The 19,390-nt window shown below is 41.5% G+C and overlaps 1 protein-coding gene and 1 non-coding gene across 5 annotated transcripts in view; both read left to right on the top strand.

The window, feature by feature from the left end:
* Positions 1–19,390, top strand: part of Kiaa0232 (KIAA0232 ortholog) — a 68,092-nt gene that overhangs the window by 13,142 nt on the left and 35,560 nt on the right. For all 4 annotated transcript variants that reach the window (XM_028882340.1, XM_028882339.1, XM_028882341.1 and 1 more), the window contains exon 2: positions 8,748–9,244. In XM_028882340.1, coding sequence (XP_028738173.1) covers positions 9,014–9,244 — 231 coding nt within the window. In that variant the 5' untranslated portion in view covers positions 8,748–9,013. The remainder of the gene's footprint in view (positions 1–8,747; positions 9,245–19,390) is intronic.
* Positions 16,773–16,874, top strand: LOC114702094. Its single transcript, XR_003735924.1, has one exon. It is a non-coding gene; the product is annotated as a U6 spliceosomal RNA (small nuclear RNA).

Raw genomic sequence — 19,390 nt, 5'->3', positions numbered from 1 at the left:
ACAAAGATCCACCTGTCTCTGCCTCCTGAGTGCTGGGATTAAAGGCATGTGTTGTTATTCACAGATTAGAAATTTTTAAATGCATATTTTAGAGTGAAGTTCTAATCTCTCCTAATTCAAGTTTTAATTTTATAAATTTTAGTTGTTTATTTTTCAATAATTTTCATCAATTTCATGTTTTAAAATTAAAGGCAATTTTATTATTATTATTTATTATTATTATTATGTGTAATGTGTATATGTGTGGATGCATGTGCCTTGGGGTGTGTGTGTGTGTGTGTGTGAGGGTCAGAGGACAGTTTTGTGGAGTTCTCTCCTTCCACATTTATATGGTTTTATATATATATATATATAACTTAGGTAGCCAGGCTTCAGCAAACACCTTTACTTGCTGAGCCATCTCACCTGCCCTAATTTGATTTTTTTTTTTTTTTTTTTTTTTTGGTTTTTCGAGACAGGGTTTCTCTGTGTAGTTTTGCGCCTTTCCTGGGACTCACTTGGTAGCCCAGGCTGGCCTCGAACTCACAGCGATCCGCCTGGCTCTGCCTCCCGAGTGCTGGGATTAAAGGCGTGCGCCACCACCGCCCGGCTCTAATTTGATTTTCATTCAGTATTTTTTCAACAGATCTTTTAGGATTCCATCTCACTGAACTTTGTTTTTTTTTTCTTGGGATTTTTTTTTTTTAAAAGATTTATTTATTTATTATGTATACAATGTTCTGTCTGCATATACACCTGCATGTCAGGAGAGGGCACCAGATCTCATTATGGATGGTTGTGAGCCACCATGTGGTTGCTGGGAATTGAACTCATGACCTCTGGAAGAACAGCCAGTGCTCTTAACCTCTGAGCCATCTCTCCAGCCCAAGTTTTTAATTTTGTAAACTGTTGAATATGAAGTTTGCCCCTGCTAGGGAAAAGGAGCATTTTTTTTAAGTATATAAACTCATTTTGTAGCCCCGCTGAAGTACTCCGCACCTATGACATCTAAGTGAACTGAGCATCTACACTAGTTATTGTAAAGTGAGAAGGTGCACAAGGTTTTCTTCTGTACATGGCTTTTCAAACCAGGGACATTAGTAGACACCCATCAAAGCTTTCACATCTGGGCGTGTTTGACAGTTGAGGGGTGATAGAGAATTGGCCCAGATTGGATGGGAAACTCCCCTTTATTGGCTCCTCACACATATTCCCTATCTGTCGATGGTACTATTTTCAGCTGTGCTTGACTCCTATAAAAACTTGGTTCTTGCGGGGGCAGAGCCAGGCGGATCTCTGAGTTTGAGGCTAGCCTGGTCTACGTGGTGAGTTCCAGGCCAACTAGGTCTACATAGTGAAACACTATCTCAAAACAAAACAAAAGCAATCCTTTTATTTATTTTTGACAAGTTCATACTTATATACAATGTGTTTTGATTATATCCACCTCAACTCCCCTTTCTACTCTTTCCAGACACCTCCTAAGACAGTCCATTCCCCTTCCCTTCTTCTCCTTTTATTTATTTTTGTATCCCCATTGAATCCAATTAGTGCTGCTTGTTGGAGTGCTGACTGACCGTGGTGGCGTGTTCTTCTATAGCTACAGTGAGTTCACTTGTGCTGTGTCCATGTCCTACCACAGCACTTCTCATCTAGCTCTTACAGTCTTCCCATTCCCTTTTATGATATTCCCCATGCCTTGAGGGAGGAGAAACTTGATAGAACTACCCCATCTAGGGCTGAGCACTTCCATTTTATAAAGGTAGTTACTAAGTTAGTATCAGGTAGTAATCTAAGAATAGTCCTGTGATATGAAAAGAATTTTAATTGCCAGTGGGGAGGCTGTGCTTCCTAGTATAGATCATCAGTTTGCTTCTGCTACTTGATTAGTAAAGATGGAGCTGCTTGATCTTTATGCTCTTCCTGTTGGCATAAAAAGAATGTGGTTCTAAACTAGTTTTTTTTTTTAAATTATATTATCTTAAAAATAAGCTTTATTCATTTCCTAAGACTTGACACATTGCTAGAATAGGGCAGAAAACTAGGTCTAGAGAACTGTCCATTTATGTTTAATTTTTTCAGATACATACAGGAAGCAAGTTGACAGGATCAGCAGTTAGCCCTTCTTTCTGTTTTCAGTGCTAGTTTTAGTTTGGGTTGTAGATTCTTCATGGTTCTTCTTTTGATTATACATAGGCTTTGGAGGCTGGGCCCCTCCTAAAGAGAATGAGAAGTATCTGCTTCAAATTGTGTGCAAGGTGTATTTACAAGTGTGTAACTGTTTCATACATGGGCACACTTGATGTTTGCTAGGCAAAGAGTATGCTGGGGTTGGGGGTAGCAAGGAAGGCTTGCTTCTAAGTGTGTAACTGCTTCATGTTGTGCACTTCATGCTTGCTGGGCAGACACTCCATAGAATTTCCAGATCCAAAAAAAGTAGTTTCTGAAAGCCAGAATCTTAGGATTTCAGATATCCTTACCTTTGTTCTCTTCTGTTTCTTTTCCTTCTCCCTTCTCCATTTCTATGTATTTATATTTCAAAAGTATATTTATTTATATATGTGTATATGTTTGTATAGGCATACATGTGGAGGTGAGAGGACAACTTGAGAGAGTCAGCTCCCTCCCTCCACTATGTAGGGCCTGGGGATTGAACTCAGGTCATCATAAGGCTTGGTGGCAAGTGCCTTTACCTACTGAGCCATCTCTCCATCCATTCATTCATCTATCTATTCTTTGTTTGAAAGTCCCATAGATACCCAAGTTAAATAATTATGGGAATAAAAATTGCAAGTAATAAAAACCTTTGAGCATGTGTTAACAAACAGCATCCTCTTTGTAGTGAGGAAGGACCAGTTAAAACACAGTTAGACTGGACCATGTACTGAAGAAATATCCTATGAGATGGAAGAGAGTGGCTGTGTGATTCACTGGAAAGTGGAAGTTGGCATACCCAGGAGTGAAACCTAAGCCTCCTGGAAGAGTTTGGAAAATGCTGAGGGGAAAAACCTTGGGCTGTTGTCTTTGTGTTGCCAGTATTAGCACGGGACCTGGCAGTGGACCTGTGATACATGTGGGGTGGTAAACAGTGAGTTAGAATCCTGGATGACAGTCCTAAACTCATACTAGTAAAACTGACAGTGTAACCAGAGGGGTTTTCTCCACAATGCTGCTGTGTTGTTATTTCCTAAACTTCTCTTTTCAGAGTTTATTCTCCATATTTGGATTTAGGAAATCATTAGTTCAATACAGTTTTGATCACCTGCTAAGGTGTAAGCATTCTGCTAAGTAGGACATGGAGTGTGTCACAGTTTCTGCTGAAAGCCTTGCAGTCTTGTTTGTGATGAAACCTACACCAGAAGCCCGAAGTAGTCTGAAAGGATGTCATAGGCTCAGTGTGCTAAAGATGATAATTGCCTGTGTGCTGGCAGAGATGATGGTCTGGAGGAGTAATGGAAGCAGGAGGCTAGATTCCCACTGCTGGTGGCAGTAGCATTTCAACAGTATTTATACTGTTTGAAACCTTTCTAAGAATAATTATCTTTTCTCTTTTATGAATCACTTCTCTTTTACAGTTTTAATTCATTTGTGCTACTAAAACTTCCCCTATCTAACTAGAGTGCTAATTTTAAAAATAATTTATTATTTTTATTTTATGAGCATTGACTGGTGTATGTCTGTGTGAGGGTGTAGGATCTCCTGGAAGTAGAGTTACAGGCAGTTGTAAACTGCTATGTGGGTGCTGGGAATTGAGTCCTGGGCCCCCTAGAAGAGCAGTCAGTGCTCTTAACCTCTGAGCCATCTCTGTAACTCCTAGAGTGCTACTTTTTAACAATGTTAAATGTTTTCTACTAATATCCTCTTATTTTGTCCCTCGAAGTCCTTGTGGCTGGTGATGCCTGTTCCTGTTAAAGTGAGGCCACTTTGACTAACTATGCTTTAACTGACGAATGATGATAGGTAGCTCTCATCCAAGAAGCAGCTTTCAGAGCATCAGGGCATACTTTGGCACAGAACTTGATTTTTTCAGTCCCTGGATTAGTTGGGTTCCGGGTGGTGACTATTTTGTTACCTGTGTCCCAGGTGGATCACACTTAATGATGATGGCCTTGTGTATCCCTGCCAAAGCTAGATGAACATGTGGCATTAGGGGTTGTGCCTCTGCAGCATTGTGTACCTCTTCCTTCCTTCCTTCCTTCCTTCCTTCCTTCCTTCCTTCCTTCCTTCCTTCCTTCCTTCCTTCCTTCCTTCCTCCCTCCCTCCCTCCCTCCCTCCCTCCCTCCCTCCCTCTCTCCCTCTTTCTTTCTTTCTTTCTTTCTTTCTTTCTTTCTTTCTTTCTTTCTTTCTTTCTTTCTTTCTTTCTTTCTTTCTCTCTCTCTCTCTCTCTCTCTCTCTCTCTCTCTCTCTTTCTTTCTTTGCCTATTTTGTACCTATTTTAATTGAACCCTTTTTCCTGGTTGGTTACCCTGGTCATCTGACTTCTTTACATTGTCAGTGAGCTTCATTTGTTCTTGCTGTCCCATACAGTCTGACCTTGTCATTGAACCATCCACAAATACACTGAGCTGTAGAGTAATTTGACCTGTTGGAATTTAGTGCTGTGAAGCATGATTTCTGTTGTCTTCATGGAAGAGGGGCTTGTAAACTGTTGAAAAGGTAACAAGTCTTTATTAGTTCAGCATTGTGATTTGCAGGAGTGAGTCAAAGTCAGTGTCCAGTAAAACTTCTAGGCAGTGTGAATGTCCCATATTCTCACAGTAATCATCAGATGGATGTAGTATTTGGGCCTTGAAGTGTGGCTTAGTATGACAGACTGACCGACCTTTTTGTTGTTTTTGACTGTCTCAGTCCGGCTGGCCTCAAACTCTAGATTCTCCTACCTAGCCTCCAGGACACTACATTTCTAATATAGTCTACCATACTCAGCCCAAGAAACTATTTTAACCTGGGTAGTGCAGTGGCACTCTAGAGCTGTATGGTATGATGGTGCTGCTGGGAAGGAGGCAAAACATTTGCATGCTGTGTTTAATATGTGATATAATGATATGCTAAGCTTTCAGGTGCTCCCATTGTGTGTTCTTAGTTAAGAAACTCTTTTTTAAAACTTACAAAAAGTATACAAGGTAAAGGAGCAAGAAGAAATACTCTGGTGCTAGTAGGCATCTCCCAAAGCAAGTGTACTGACCGTCACAGTAGCCAGGGTCTCAAAGCTGTCTCCTCCTTGCTGCTCCGTGAATGGCTACACTGGAACACGAGAGAGTCTAGGAACAGTTCAGTTGTCTGTATTAGCATGCCATAAAGATACTGTGGGCTCGGAGGTGAGTGTTTGCCATGTAAACAGGAGAACTTTTCAAGACAGGGTTTCTCTGTGTAACAGCCCAGGCTGGCTATGAACTCACAGAGATCCACCTGCCTCTCCCTCCTGAGTATTGGGACTAAAGGCGTGTGCCACCATGCTCAGCAAGATACTTAATTTTTAGATGTTAAAAAATATCTAAAAGTTTATTGCATGTTTGTTTGTGTGTGAGTGTACACATATGCATGTGTGCCACAATGCATGTGGAGATTAGAGACAACTTGTAGGAGTCAATTCTCTTCATTTACCATGTGGGTTTCAGGGATGGAATTTAGATCTCCTGGCTTGGATGGCAAGTGCCTTTACCTACTTAGCCATCTTGTTGGCCCTAAAGATATTTAATGAGACAGATGTAGTTGGCATTTGTGGCAGTTGTTGTTTATTTAAGTGGATTCACATTTTGGCTGGAATAATTTTACTTCTGCCTAAAGGACTTTTCATATTTCCTGTAGGGCAGGTTTGTTGGGAATAAGTTCCTTCCGTTTTCACATGTCTGAAAAAGTCTTTTTCACCTTGACTGTGAAAGATAGCTCTGTAAGTATGGAGTACTAGGTTGATGGGTGCTTTGGTGTTTTAAGTCTTGCCCCATTACCTGCTCACTTACATTGTTTCCTACCAGAACAGGATGCTATGTACCTCTTTGCACACTTAATGTTTCTGTTTTACTCTGGTTGCTTTAGGATTTTTCTGTTGGTTACAGATGTATTTTATTGTGCTGAGTCATTCTCCTCATGTTTCATATGCTTGGAGTTGCTTGAATGTCTTGCTCATTTAATTTCTATCAATTTTGAAATTTAATTATTCAAATACATAGGTGTGTGTGTATTTGTGTGTGTGCACGTACATGTAAGTTTTTAGTATATGTAAGTGAATTTTTTTCCTCTCATTTTTGTCTCCTATTTTGAATAGTTGTCAGACATTGTAAATTTTATCTTCTTAGGTTCTGGTGTTTTTGAATTCCTATAAATATCCTTGTTTTGTTCTGAAACCACAGTAAAGTTAACTGAAAGTAGTTTGGTTCTTTGGGGGTCTGTTAAGATTTGTTCGGGGACGGACATGGTTGCTGGTGCCCAGTTAGGAGATGGAGACTGGAAGATGAGTTCAAGGCCAGGCCATCCTGATCTACATGAGATTGTTTCAAGACATACACCACCACCACCACCCACCCCCCCCCCCCCCCCCGAAAAACAAAAAACAAAAACAAAAAGAAAAAACATCAAAAGATTTGTTAGTCAGGACCAGATCAGTATTTAGACCATGTCTAATTCTTCCCAAATACAAAGACCAGACTTGCTGAGTTTGTGAGTTGCCTGGCTGGAGGAGGTACTGCTTGCTGCTGCTGAGGATCAGGTACTGACTCATCATCCTTTACAGGGATTCATCCTGTGCTATGGGGGCCTCTGTGTCCACCAGAGCTGACAGAGTAACTATCTGCATGTGGCAAGAAGGAAATACCACTCAGCATGACTCAGTAGCCAGTGTTGTTTCAAACATCTAGAGTCTGACACTGGATAGGTTATTGTAGGCATATTTAAGTACAGTACAATTTGGAGAAAAGGATCTGATGTGGTCTCAGTATACAGATACTATAGAGGTTATTTAGACCATTAGCCACCCCCAGTCCTGGTTGTGGGAGCTTGGGGAGTCAGGTATGTCCTGGCCCTACAGATAGCACAGGGGTTACCGAGACAGGGCAGAGGGGGGAAGTGTCAAAGGACCCTTTCACAGGGGTCACATATCAGATGTTATGATTCATAATGGTAGCAAAATTACAGTTATAAAGTAGCAGTGAAATAATTTTATGATTGGGGAGTCACAGCTTTAGAATGGTTGAAAACCGCTGATCTAGGCTATTAGCCACCTCCATTCCATCGGCAAACAGGTTATACATTTTTCCCTTTGAAAAGACAACCCTGTGTGTTTAACATTCCTGGTTTCCCTAATGCTTATCTGTGAGCAGAAGGACCTCTGTGCCCCCAGCGCTGTCCTCGGATAGTTCCTTACTTAGGCACACCCATGGATACTCTGCTAAATACTCCAGGACAGACCTTTGCAAGTTTTTGATGTTTCTTTGTGCAGACCTTTCTCCAACTCTCTGAGTTCAAGCTGCCTGGATTCTCTCACTCTCCTTCAGCTGTTTCAAGTCCCTTCAGTCTTGGCTGGTTTTCACTGAGTAACTTGTCAGCTTGCTTCAAGTGGGCTAGGATTGAATGTGTTTATTGGTGATCTGTCTGATATCTTGCCTGGGAACCAAACATTTATTAAATGATTTATGGAAAATATCAGCTGATGAAAAGGGTAGAAGATCTTCGCTTTAACTTCATTACCTTTCATAGTTTAATAAAGGCAGTATAATAGTGAGGATTTTTGAGAATAGCAAAACAGTAACACATATTGGTCTAATGGCTTAGTTGTAGAATGGGTTTAGAATTGTTTTCTATATATTTATTGTATAAATTTTATTGACACCTGGGAAACTCAGGCATACGTCATTGTAAGGAATGTCCACTTTTCACTGAAAATCCTGCTCTGAGTCATGCTTGGTGGCTGAAGTTCATGAACATACTAGGCTCATCAATGCTGCTTCCCCTGTTTTCATTTCCTAGCAGGCTTCATAGCTAGACTCTGCATTAAAAAACCCAAACCCAAAAGATGAACAAAGAAACCCATTACTGGACATATTGAAAGTGTGTTTAGGGGAATGGTATTAAGAAAGAATGTCACTGAGTCAGAAGTCCAGCTAGGAGAGGCCACAGCAGGTCTGACAGCATAGCCTGGGGTTGTAAGACAGGTCTGCTTCACCTCCAGTTTTATGAATCCCTGATTACCATCCTCAGTTTTAGCCATACTAAATACATAATAATGACCTGTGAATTTAAATTTAAAGGTTGTTTTTTACCAACGTTTTGATGACACTCTTTAGCTGTTGTTTCCATTGTATTTAAGTGTGGAGTAGTGATTTGCTGTCAACATTTTACTAGTCCAGTCTCTTGAGATAAGAATTGATCATTAGTATCACTGGGCACAAGCAGAGATCACCCTTGTTTTCATTCCAGATGATACCAAAATTTTAAATTTACAGTGTCACTCAGTTTAAAATGCCAAATACTCTTGCACTGTTTCAAGTTACCAGATACATTTTAAAAGGAAGAATACCTTCCTTTTAAAAATCATCCTCACTGAGTAGTGGTGGCTCACACCAGTAATCCCAGCACTTGGGAGGCAGAGGCCAGGGGATCTCTGAGTTGAGGCCAGCCTGGTCTACAGAGTGAGTTTCAGGACAGCCAGGACTACACAGAGAAACCCTGTCTAGAAAAACCTAAGTAAATAAATAATAAATATATAAAGATAAAAGTCGTCTCACAACTTTGTGTCTATACGTGACTCATTCCTTTCTTTTTCATTTCTGTAGGTTCTGCCAGAGACTGACATTTGGCCCCAATGTGAAATGAAAGTTGAAAATTGCATCTCCGTGTGTGTTGCTATCATGGTGTTGATTCACTGGTCATGCCTGAAGAGGGAAATTGTGCTGTAGAAAGCTGACTGCTGCGCGGTCACTGCCTATCCTCCATGTCCAGCTCCTCTCCCTTCTGCTGGAGTGAAATCCTCTCCGGATACCAACAGAACGTCCGCTGTAGAAAATGCTTTATGTTTTAAGAATGTCAGCAACCTAAGTTCATGCACCCTGTCTGTACAGTTGTTGTGGATGGTTTGCCATCTGAAAGCGCCTCAAGTTCTTATCCAGGCTTCGTGTCTGTTTCTGACATGTCTCTGCTTCATGCATTGGGCCCAGTGCAAACCTGGCTGGGACAAGAGCTCGAGAAATGTGGCATTGATGCCATGATTTATTCGAGGTATATCCTCAGTCTTCTTCTGCATGACAGCTATGACTACGACCTTCAGGAACAGGTATTGATGTGTGTTAAGTGCTTTGTGACATTTGATGCTCTGTCTGTGTCTAGTTACGTTTTATTTTTGTGGTAAAATACTGCAACAGAAGTTTAAGGGAGAAAGTTTATTTGGCTCAGAAATCCAGATTATGGTTCATAATGGCAGGGTAGTCACAGTTGCAGGAGCTAAAGAGAACTGGTCTCATATCCAGTCAAGACCAGAGTGCAATGAATACATGCATGCTTGTGCTCTGCTTGCCCTCCATTCTCTACAGTCCAGGATGCTCTGCTCTGGTAATGATGCAGCCCATAATTAAGATGGCTCTTCCCACATCAGCTCAATCATGACAATCCCTCACACATTCTCAGAGGTGCCCTAATCTAGACAGTCCCTCACAGGTGTGCCTTTAGGCCTGCCTCTTAGGTATCAAGTACTAACTTGATATTTGTATATACTTTTATTAATTTTTTAGGTGGAGGGGCACATGTACCACAACATTCATGTGGAGATCAGATGACAACTTGTAGGAGTTGATTCTCGTTCTACCTTGAAGGTTCCAGGCATTGAACTCAGGTTGTCAGGTTTAACAGCAGGCACCTTTACCTGTTGAACCATCTCACCAACCCTGTATGTGTACATTCTTTTTTTTTTTTTTTTTTTTCTGAGATAGGGTTTCTCTGTGTAGTTTTGGTGCCTGTCCTGGAACTTGCTCTGTAGACCAGGCTGGCCTTGAACTCACAGAGATCTGCCTAGCTCTGCCTCCTTAGTGCTGGTATTAAAGGTGTGCACCACCACAGCCCAGTGTATGTGTACATTCTTAAGAATTAAAATATTTTATTTTATGCGTGTAAATGTTTTTTTTTTTTTCCCCCTTTGGTTTTCCGAGACAGGGTTTCTATGTGTAGCTTTGCGCCTTTCCTGGAACTCACTTGGTAGCCCAGGCTGGCCTCGAACTCACAGAGATCCTCCTGCCTCTGCCTCCCGAGTGCTGGGATTAAAGGGGTGCGCCACCACTGCCCGGGGGTCACATGTAAATGTTGTGCTTTTGTGGATGGATGTGCACCATGTGTGTGCCGGTGCCTATGGAGGTAAAAAACTTAGATCCCCAGTTGTAAGCCACCATGTGGATACTGGGAACCAAACCTGGATTCTTGCCAAGAACAGCAAGTGCCCTTAACTGCTGAGCCATCTCTCCAGTCCCATGGGTGTACATTCTTAAGACTTCAAATACTCCAAGTCAGAAATAATCATTGTGTAGTATGAGGAATTTTTGAAAACTCCTATCAGTAACAAGATTGTAGTAGAATATCACTGGTGCAGTTGTTAACTTCATAGGTTTTCCTTGTTGCTTACATTCTGACATGGACTTTGTGTCTCATCTGCATTGGGAATACATTTATGACCTGCCACCTTTGGACACCACTACCCTGAATGTTGGTTTCTACTGTTAGGAAAGTTAGTCACATGTCTATTCTATTTCCTTCTGTTCCAAGATAAATACTGTATATATCTGAAAGAATGATATTAATCACAGTGCATAAGACAAATCAGTACCCTTAAAAGTACTGTCAAGCTCATAACTTTACCAGATGTCACTGTGTGTCATTTTCTAGAAATTGTAAAATAGACTCTTGAGAGGCACGTAAGATATTCTCTCTGCAAACACAGAAGAATGGTCTTTCCAGAAATGAGGCAGTTTCTCATAGCTACTTCAATTCATGGGGGATGGGTTGTTTTCAGTAAGACTTTAACTTCTCATTTCTTAGAGTTGTTTATTAGGAGTCTCAATCTAGAAGATTTAGTCAACAGCAATATATTTCCTAAGGCAAGGTATTTATGTACCAAGTGCTATACGATGTACAGAGTAAAGTGTAGATGTAGTCAAAGAAGAGTGTATATACACATGACTCTTGACAGACGTGGTCAAGTGTTCTCTGGTTTCTTATTCATTGCAACAAGTTGGGATCAGGGATCAAAGAAACAGTGAGTTTCCACCCAAATTGGATTCTCCTTCCAGGTTCTGGTTTATTGCTTATAGACACAACAAATAAAAGCTGGGAAAAGTACACTATGTCTAGAGTTATGAGGAAGATCTATGTGCAAATAGACAGCCCTAAAGTACTATTTGGGAGGGGGGGCATTGTGTATGTGTATGTTCAAGTGTGTGTGAGTACAAACAGGCCTGTGACATCAGATTATCTTCTTCAACTACTCTCCACTTTATTTATTGTGACAGTGCTATTGAACCTGGATTATGCCAATTCCAGCTAATCTGGTGAGCTGCCTCTGGGATTCTCTGTGTCTGCCTCCCAAGTGCTAAGATTATAGTTGGCTGCCATGCCTGGCCAGCTTCTTACATAGGTTGTGGGGATCCAAGCTCTGGTCCTCACACTTGTACAGCAAGTGCTTTGTCCATTGAGCATCTCTCCAGTCACCAAAAATACTTTTCTACTTAGCCCTGGTAAGGCAAAGGATACCTTGGCTTGTGTGTGTGTGTGTGGTAGTGGTGGGGAACGACGACGAAGGTCAAATAAAAAAATGTCTTGTTTTTGCTCAATTTATTTTCATCATGTTTTATTTATGTATATGTAGACATGTTTGTGCAGGTGCCCTTGGAGACATTTTAGATTCCCCTGAGCTAGAGATACAGGCAGTATGTGAGCCACTCACTGTAGGTGACAGGAACCAAATTGGGATCCTCTTTGAGAGCAGCCAGTGCTCTTAATCCCTACCCTGCAGTTGTCAACCACCTGTGAAGGTGACAGAAACAAATGTGTATTTCAAATTAAAACTATCCACGATGCTGGAGAGATGGCTCAGTGGTTAAGAGCACCCACTGCTCTTCCAGAGGACCCAGGTTCAATTCCCAGCACCCACATGGAGTTCACAACGGTTTGTAACTCCAGTTCCAGGGGATCTGACACCTTCACACCAATGTACGTAAAATAAACTTAAATTATTTTAAAAAATCAAAACTAACCATCAGGTGTAGAATTACTTTGTAGGAGCATGTAATGTTAATGGAAAATGTTAAAAAAGGAGAAATGTATGTGAGGAATGTACAAGTCAGAGCAGCATCAGTACTAATGCTGATGGCATGAGCTTGGGTCCATATTCTGCCCAGGACACCAAAAGTACTTATTTTTCTTTTTGAGACTTATTCTTCTTTATGTAGCCTAGGCTGACCTTGAGCTCACTGTATAACCAAGGATGACCTTGAACTTTGGTTCTCCTACTTCTATTTTACAGGTCCTAGGATTACAATTGTGCACCACCATACCCAGTTTGTGTTATGCTAGTAATTGAACCCAGGATTTCCTGCATGCTAGGCAAATTCTCAACCAACTGAATCACATCTGTAGCTCCTTTGTTTACATTTAAAAAAGTTATTTTTAATCATGTGTGAGTGTGTGTTTGCATCATGAGTATGGATGCCTGAAGAGGTTAGAGACATCAGATCCTCTGGAATTGGAGTTATATGTGGGTGCTAGGAATAGAGCCCATGTCCTTTGGAAGAGCAGTAATGGGCTTTTAATCTCATTGAACCATTTCTCCAGCCTGTTTACTTTTTTTTTTTGAATGTGTTAAAAAATATTTTTGTGCTGGGCGGTGGTGACTCATGCCTTTGATCCCAGCACTCCTTTAATCCCAGCATGCCTTTAATCCCAGTAAGCCTTTAATCCCGGCTCTCGGGAGGCAGAGCCAGGTCGATCTCTGTGAATTCTAGGCCAGCATGGTCTATAGAGCGAGATCCAGGACAGGTACCAAAACTACACAGAGAAACTCTGTTTCAAAAAACAAAACAAAACAAAATTGTGGAATAAATAAATATTTGATGATAAATACTGCTTTTTTAAGATTCAGTTTCTATTTTCTACTTAGATGTTATAGCATAATACATGCCTAACACAGTATTGGGCACAAAGACAACTAAGGATGGGTCCCTAAAAGGCATTTGACAGTTTGCATAGCAACAAAACACTGGGTTAGGCAGTTTGGAGACAGGGACACCAGGGGCCCATGCATGGGCTGGGGAATGTTACAAGTGATGGAGCTGTGAGCTGAGAGCAAACAAGAGAAGATTCGGAAGAACCTGCTGTGCTGTGGATTTGTAGTTTAATAATAGAGACAAGAAACGTGCATTCTGTCAGCCAGCAGTGCAGGGCTACATGGTAGTGGGGATGCAAACTTCGGGCTACTGAAGTCAGGGAGCTACTGAGGAGACACCCACTGTTAGGGGAAGATATAGAGAGTAGAAGTGAATTAGCTGCCGTGAAAATCCATTTGTTTGTTTGGAGTTTCCTGTTTCTACTAGCTGCAGGTATTCTAAGCAGTGGGTTAGTGGATTATCTTAGATTCTGCCATAGTTTCCATTCAGAAGTGCCCAAAAGTCCAGCCTGAACTGGCTTGAGGGGAAGTCACCCAGCTGCACGTCCAGAAGTAGGGCTGGCCCTTGCTTGGTTTGATTCCAAGCTTCCATGTCCCTGGGGCTTCTCCTCTGCTTCTTTGGCTGCCTCCTCCTTTCAACTTGGGTTTGTTTGTTTGTGTGTGTGGTTTTTTTTGAGACAGAGTTTCTCTGTGTAGTTTTGGAGCCTGTCCTGGATCTCGCTCTTGTAGACCAGGCTGGCCTCAAACTCACAGAGATCCGCCTGGCTCAGCCTCCCGAGTACTGGGATTAAAGGTGTGTAGCACCGCCACCCGGCTCAACTTGGTTTTGACCTAGCTCCTTGTAGAGGCAGAGGGTGCCTCTCTTGAGCAGATCCTTGAAGACAAGCCCTGCTACTTTGCTTTCAGCCACTGAGGGCCTGAAGTGAGGCAAAGGTATGAAGAAGCAGGAACTAGTTCAAGAATGGGGGTAAATGGGATGTGCTTTTGAGGGTATATCTTGTCCCTGGCTGCTGCTCCATTGCACTTATTCTTCCTGTTCTGCTTCCCAGACAGTAGGAGGTAAGAAGCTTCCCATTGCTATGCTCTTCTACCATGTTTTCTACCTTGACACGTAGTGTAAAAACAGTGAAATCAGCTGGGCAGTGGTGGCACACACCTTTAATCCCAGCACTAAGGCAGAACTCAGTTTGAGGTCAGCCTGGCTTACAGAGTGAGTTCCAGGACAGGCAGGGCCACACACAGAAACACTATTTTGAAAGAAATAAAACCAGCCCACCATGATCTGAAATCTCTCAAACTGTGAGCCAAAATAATCTTTCCCCCTTTCAGGTCTTTCCTCAGGTGTGTGTGTGTGTGTGTGTGTGTGTGTGTGTGTGTGTGTGTGTGTGTAATTTGTCACGGCAACAGAAAACTCACTGATGCATACTTATTATCTTTTTATCATCTATGCTCCACTAAAAGTCGACTGGTTGGCACTGAATAAGATCAAGTATATTTTTTCAAAGCCCTAATCTAGAAGGCAGAACACAGTTATCAAGTATCAAAAGCAGATGAGGCAGAAGAGCTCCCCAGGCAACCGTTTATTTATTAGCAGCTGCTTTTCTAGACACCCTGGTGAGGTGACATAAGGTTAGGGCTTTGATTGACTTCTTCATGCTGTCTTCTATCAAAAAGGAGATTGGGACCTGGAGGAAGAAAAAGAACATGGTATTCTAAAATACAGCTGGTATCACTGCTGTCTGCTGCTAAGCACCCACCCCTGCCTCCCACATCTTGTTAACAACCTCCTGAAGAACAGAAGCCCAGTGAGTCTGAATGAGGCTACGTTCCCCTCTCCCCAGCTCATTCACTACACCCACTTCAGGCCCTCAGTGGCTGAAAGCAAAGTGGCAGGGCTCGCCTTCAAGGATCTGCTCAGAGAGGCCTGAGACCAGTCAGAAACGAACACTCCATGGCTCTGCATGGTATGTGAGAACTTGATGCCCAGTATCACTCCCCTCTACCCCTACGAGGAGCTAGGTCAAACCCAAGTTGAAAGGAGGAGGCAGCCAGAGAAGCAGAGGAGAAGGCCCGAGGACATGGAAGCTTGGAATCAAACCAAGCAAGGGCCAGCCCTACTTCTGGACATGCAGCTGGGTGACTTCCCCTCAGGCCAGTTCAGCATGAACTCAGTAGTGGGGGACATTTATATTCAGTACAAAATACAAGTGTTTTGTGTCTTTTTATACTATACTGTTTTAAAAATCTGATGATTAGTTCAGTGATTTTAATAAAATGTTAGTTAATACTTATAATATATACTGTACAAAACAGAAAAGTACAGAGTGGGAGATCTCTTGAAATAAGTGGAAAGAATAGAATGCAAAAGGTATATAATGTGCTATATTTTTTATGTAGCTTTTGTTACAGGTTTTTTATTTCCCAATGAGTTGAACCTAAAACTCAGAGGGTAAATAGCTCTGTGTGCCTATAATGCAGTGAAATTTTTGACAGATATTTGGGACATAAATCATACTAAACCGCTTAATGTGCTTCTACAGCACACCAATGTAGTAACAGGCAGCCATCAAGAAAAGATTCAAGCCAGGTGGTGGTGCACACCTTTAATCCCAGCACTCGGGAGACAGAGGCAGCCGGATCTCTTTGAGTTCGAGGCTAGCCTGGTCTACAAAGTGAGCTCCAAGAAAGGCACAAAACTACAGAGAGAAACCCTGTCTCGAAAAACAAAAAACAAAAAATAGAAAAGATTCAGTTTTGTAAATCTGGCTTTCTGGTTAATGCCAGAATTTGATAGTATCTGTGTGAGGACATTATCAAAGATAAAATACATAAGGTCTTTCTATGAGTGACCATTAACAGGACAGTTCAGAAGAAAAACCATCCAGACTGGAAAGAAGTAAAACTACCTCTAGTCAAATATGACATAATCTTATTGAAAAGAGATGCCTGTTAAAGGATGAATATCCATATTGGGGGGAGGACAATAGTTGGTGCTAGGGGTACATTTCAGTAGTAGAGCATTTGCCTAGTTTGTGGAGGTCCTGGGTTCATCCTCAGTACTATAAAAACAACAAGAAAATGGAGAGGAAGAAGTGTAGCGGGGGAGGGTGCCCTGAAGGAATGAAGACAGTTCCATGTACAATAGTTTCAAAAACAAAATGATAGGAGTACATTTAGCAGAAGTGTGAGACTTCTGTATGAAAGTGATAAATGTGCAAAAACCTTAAAACCTGAATAAATGGGAAAATGTGTTCATGATGAACAAACTCAGTATGATTTAAATGGCAGTACTTCCCAGACTGATCTGGAGACTCGTCAGTCATCATCAGAACCCCAGCCACCTTTATATTGCAAAGATTGGCATGCTGATCCTGAAATTTATATGAGAAACTCATGGGACACACAGTAGCCCCAAATTCAACAAACAAAATGATAGCAACTTCAGAGGACTTACTTCCCAATTTCAGATTTTCCTACAAGGCTCTGATAAGACAGTTTAGTCCTGGCTTATGACTAGAAGTCAAAGTCAGTGAGCTGGAACCAAGGTCCAGAAATTAACCCTTTCATCTATGGTCAGGTGGTTTCCAACAATGTAGGAAGAACAGTCTTTCAGCGAATGGTCCTGGACCCCTGGGTACTAAATGGAGAATGAAGCTATGTTCATTTCAGCAGCACATATAATACAATTGGAACAATGCAGGGATTAGCATGACCCCTACACAGGGATGGCATGCAAATACACAAAACATTCTATGTTTTTATTATCTTTATTACAAAAATAAAGAATGAAGCTTAACTTCTGCGTCCTACTATATTGAAAAGTTAATTCACAATGGACCAGACACTTGAATATAAGGGCTAAAAACTTGGGCTAGGCAGTGGTTGCTTAAATATGAGGCAAAAGAATAAGAATCCAGAGTGTATGTAAATTAATAAGACCTTACTACAAGTAAAAATCTTTGGCATTTCAGGTAACACCATCATGGAGGTGAAGAGGCCAGTCATGTTCTGAAAGATGTGCAGGCAGTTGGGTTAGGAGCTCTTGCATCTATCTCAGCACTGAGAAAGGCTCCATGCTACATTTGTCACAGACAGTATGGAGATGACATTTAGTCCACAGGTAGGGGCTTAGCATCAGTTGTTCTTAGAGGTTGGGTACAGTAGAGAATACAAAACAGTTACAGATGCTGGTGGCATGCTGCTGTGATTGTATAGCAGCTGCTTTGGAGAACAGTCTAGTAATTCTTCAGATATTAAACAGTTCAAATGTGGTCCAGCACATCCGTCCATCCATTCATCTTCTATCTATACCAAGAGCATTGAAAATTGGTGTCTATGCCAAGACTTGTATTTGAGTGTCCGTAGCAGTGTGGCTGCTAGCCAAAAGATAGAAATAACTCAAACATCTATCTGTGGTTAAATGGGTAAATAAAACACACTTCGCCTATACAGTTTGTATTAATTTGTTCATAAACAGGAATGAAACACTGATCCATGTTATTACATCGTGGATGAGTGTTGGAGACATGCTAAGTGGAAGACTAAACCCAAAGGGCAGGCATCACATAACTCCGTTGTTAGCATCTGCATAGGCAGGGCTATGTATGAAGGAAAGTACTCATAGGCACAGAGTTCCTTTTTAGGTTGAAGGGAGTGTTTAAAGTTAAATAGTGATACCTGTTATGTAGCCGTGTGGATACACAAAAACAAAACAAAAACCTAAATGATGTTAAAAGTAAAGGGTAGTATGTACAACCCTGGTTCCATTCCTAACACCAAAATTAAACAAAAGTTTTCTCTGTGTAGCTTTGGAGCCTGTCCTGGATCTCGATCTGTAGACCAGACTGGCCTTGAACTCACAGAGATCCACCTGGCTCTGCCTCCTGAGTGCTGGGATTAAAGGCATGTGCCACTACCACCCAGCCAAAAGTTTTACAATGTGTGAATTATGTCAGTGTTAACACCTAACCTTAAGAGGTGGTGTGCATGATGTGTGTGGGTGTGTACTTAGATTTATTATTTATTTATTTGTGTATGTTTGGAGGCAAGCATGCCACAGTGTATATGTGGAAACCAGAGAACAACTTGCAGAAGTTGGTTGTCCTTCCATGTTGTGGGTCCCAGGTATCTAACTCAGGCTGTCATGTTTACCAGCAAGTTTCTTTACCTGATGAACCATGTCACTGGTGCTATTTTTGTTTCTGAGACAGTCTCACTATATAGTCCAAGCTGGCCTGAAGCTCATGATCCTCCTGCCTCAGCTTCCTAAGTACTGAGATTACAGATTCATGCCATGATACCTGGCTTCTAAGATGGCATATCCTATGTGTATCTTGCCAGATTTGTGTCTTTCTGAAAAGGAAAAAAAACTCACTTTAACAACTGAATATTTGTGATTAATTTGTCTTGTTTTCCTTCAGTGGTCTTATTATTTTATGCAGGCTGGCCTGGAACTTCTAGGCTCAATTCATCCTCCTGCCTCAGCCTTTGAATATGTGGACCACAGCCCTTCATGACTGTGTCTGACTTGGCTTGTTGGTTCTCATAGATAGGAAATGCTAACTTTGAACTCTAATCAGTCAAATGTTACCCTCCTCCCAAAGAATTAGTCATCTTTGGTGGAGAGATAGAATCTAGGACCTCTGTTCTAGAGCCCTGCAGCTACGGCCCCAGCCTACAAAGCCCATTCTCAGTAGTATAGATATATGGCACAGACTCATTACTGAATTAGATTTCAAATTTCACCAGTAAAAGATTTAGAAATATTTCTTTTTCTCTACATTATTTCCTTAAATTATCTATTCTTTTGACCTTCAACTATTTTTAGTCAGACTCTTTACAGAGCATATTTCCTATGCCTTGTAAAACCCACTGTTTCTTCTGCATAATTTGTCCTCTCAAGTGGCCAGACTTCTAGTCAGTGTGTAACAGTGTGCATTAGTGACCATTCCTCCTTGGAAGCCTTTATTTATCTCCCAGACCAAGAATAGAACATGCCTCTTCAGCATCTCCTTGGTGATTGCCATCCCAGAATGGTTGGCTCATTTCTTCCTGCTAGACTGCACATCTCCAACAATTGGAGATTATGTTGTATTCTGTGTTGCAGCCTAATGCCAAAGGGAAAACCCACTGGTAAGAGGATGGCTCTTTCTCCATGTACACATAAAGACCTGCCAGGCAGGAAACCTGAGGCTGTTACCAGGTACCAGGTTCAGGTAGAGATCCACAGGTTGCCTCTTATTTATCTGTCAACTTCCAAGCTTTGAGTGTAAAGCT

The sequence above is a fragment of the Peromyscus leucopus genome, chromosome 10 (genome assembly GCF_004664715.2).
Source record: "Peromyscus leucopus breed LL Stock chromosome 10, UCI_PerLeu_2.1, whole genome shotgun sequence".
In the NCBI taxonomy this organism is placed as follows: Eukaryota; Metazoa; Chordata; class Mammalia; order Rodentia; family Cricetidae; genus Peromyscus; species Peromyscus leucopus.
Note: the sequence above shows the minus strand (reverse complement) of the source record. Positions and strands in the feature narration are given on the sequence as shown.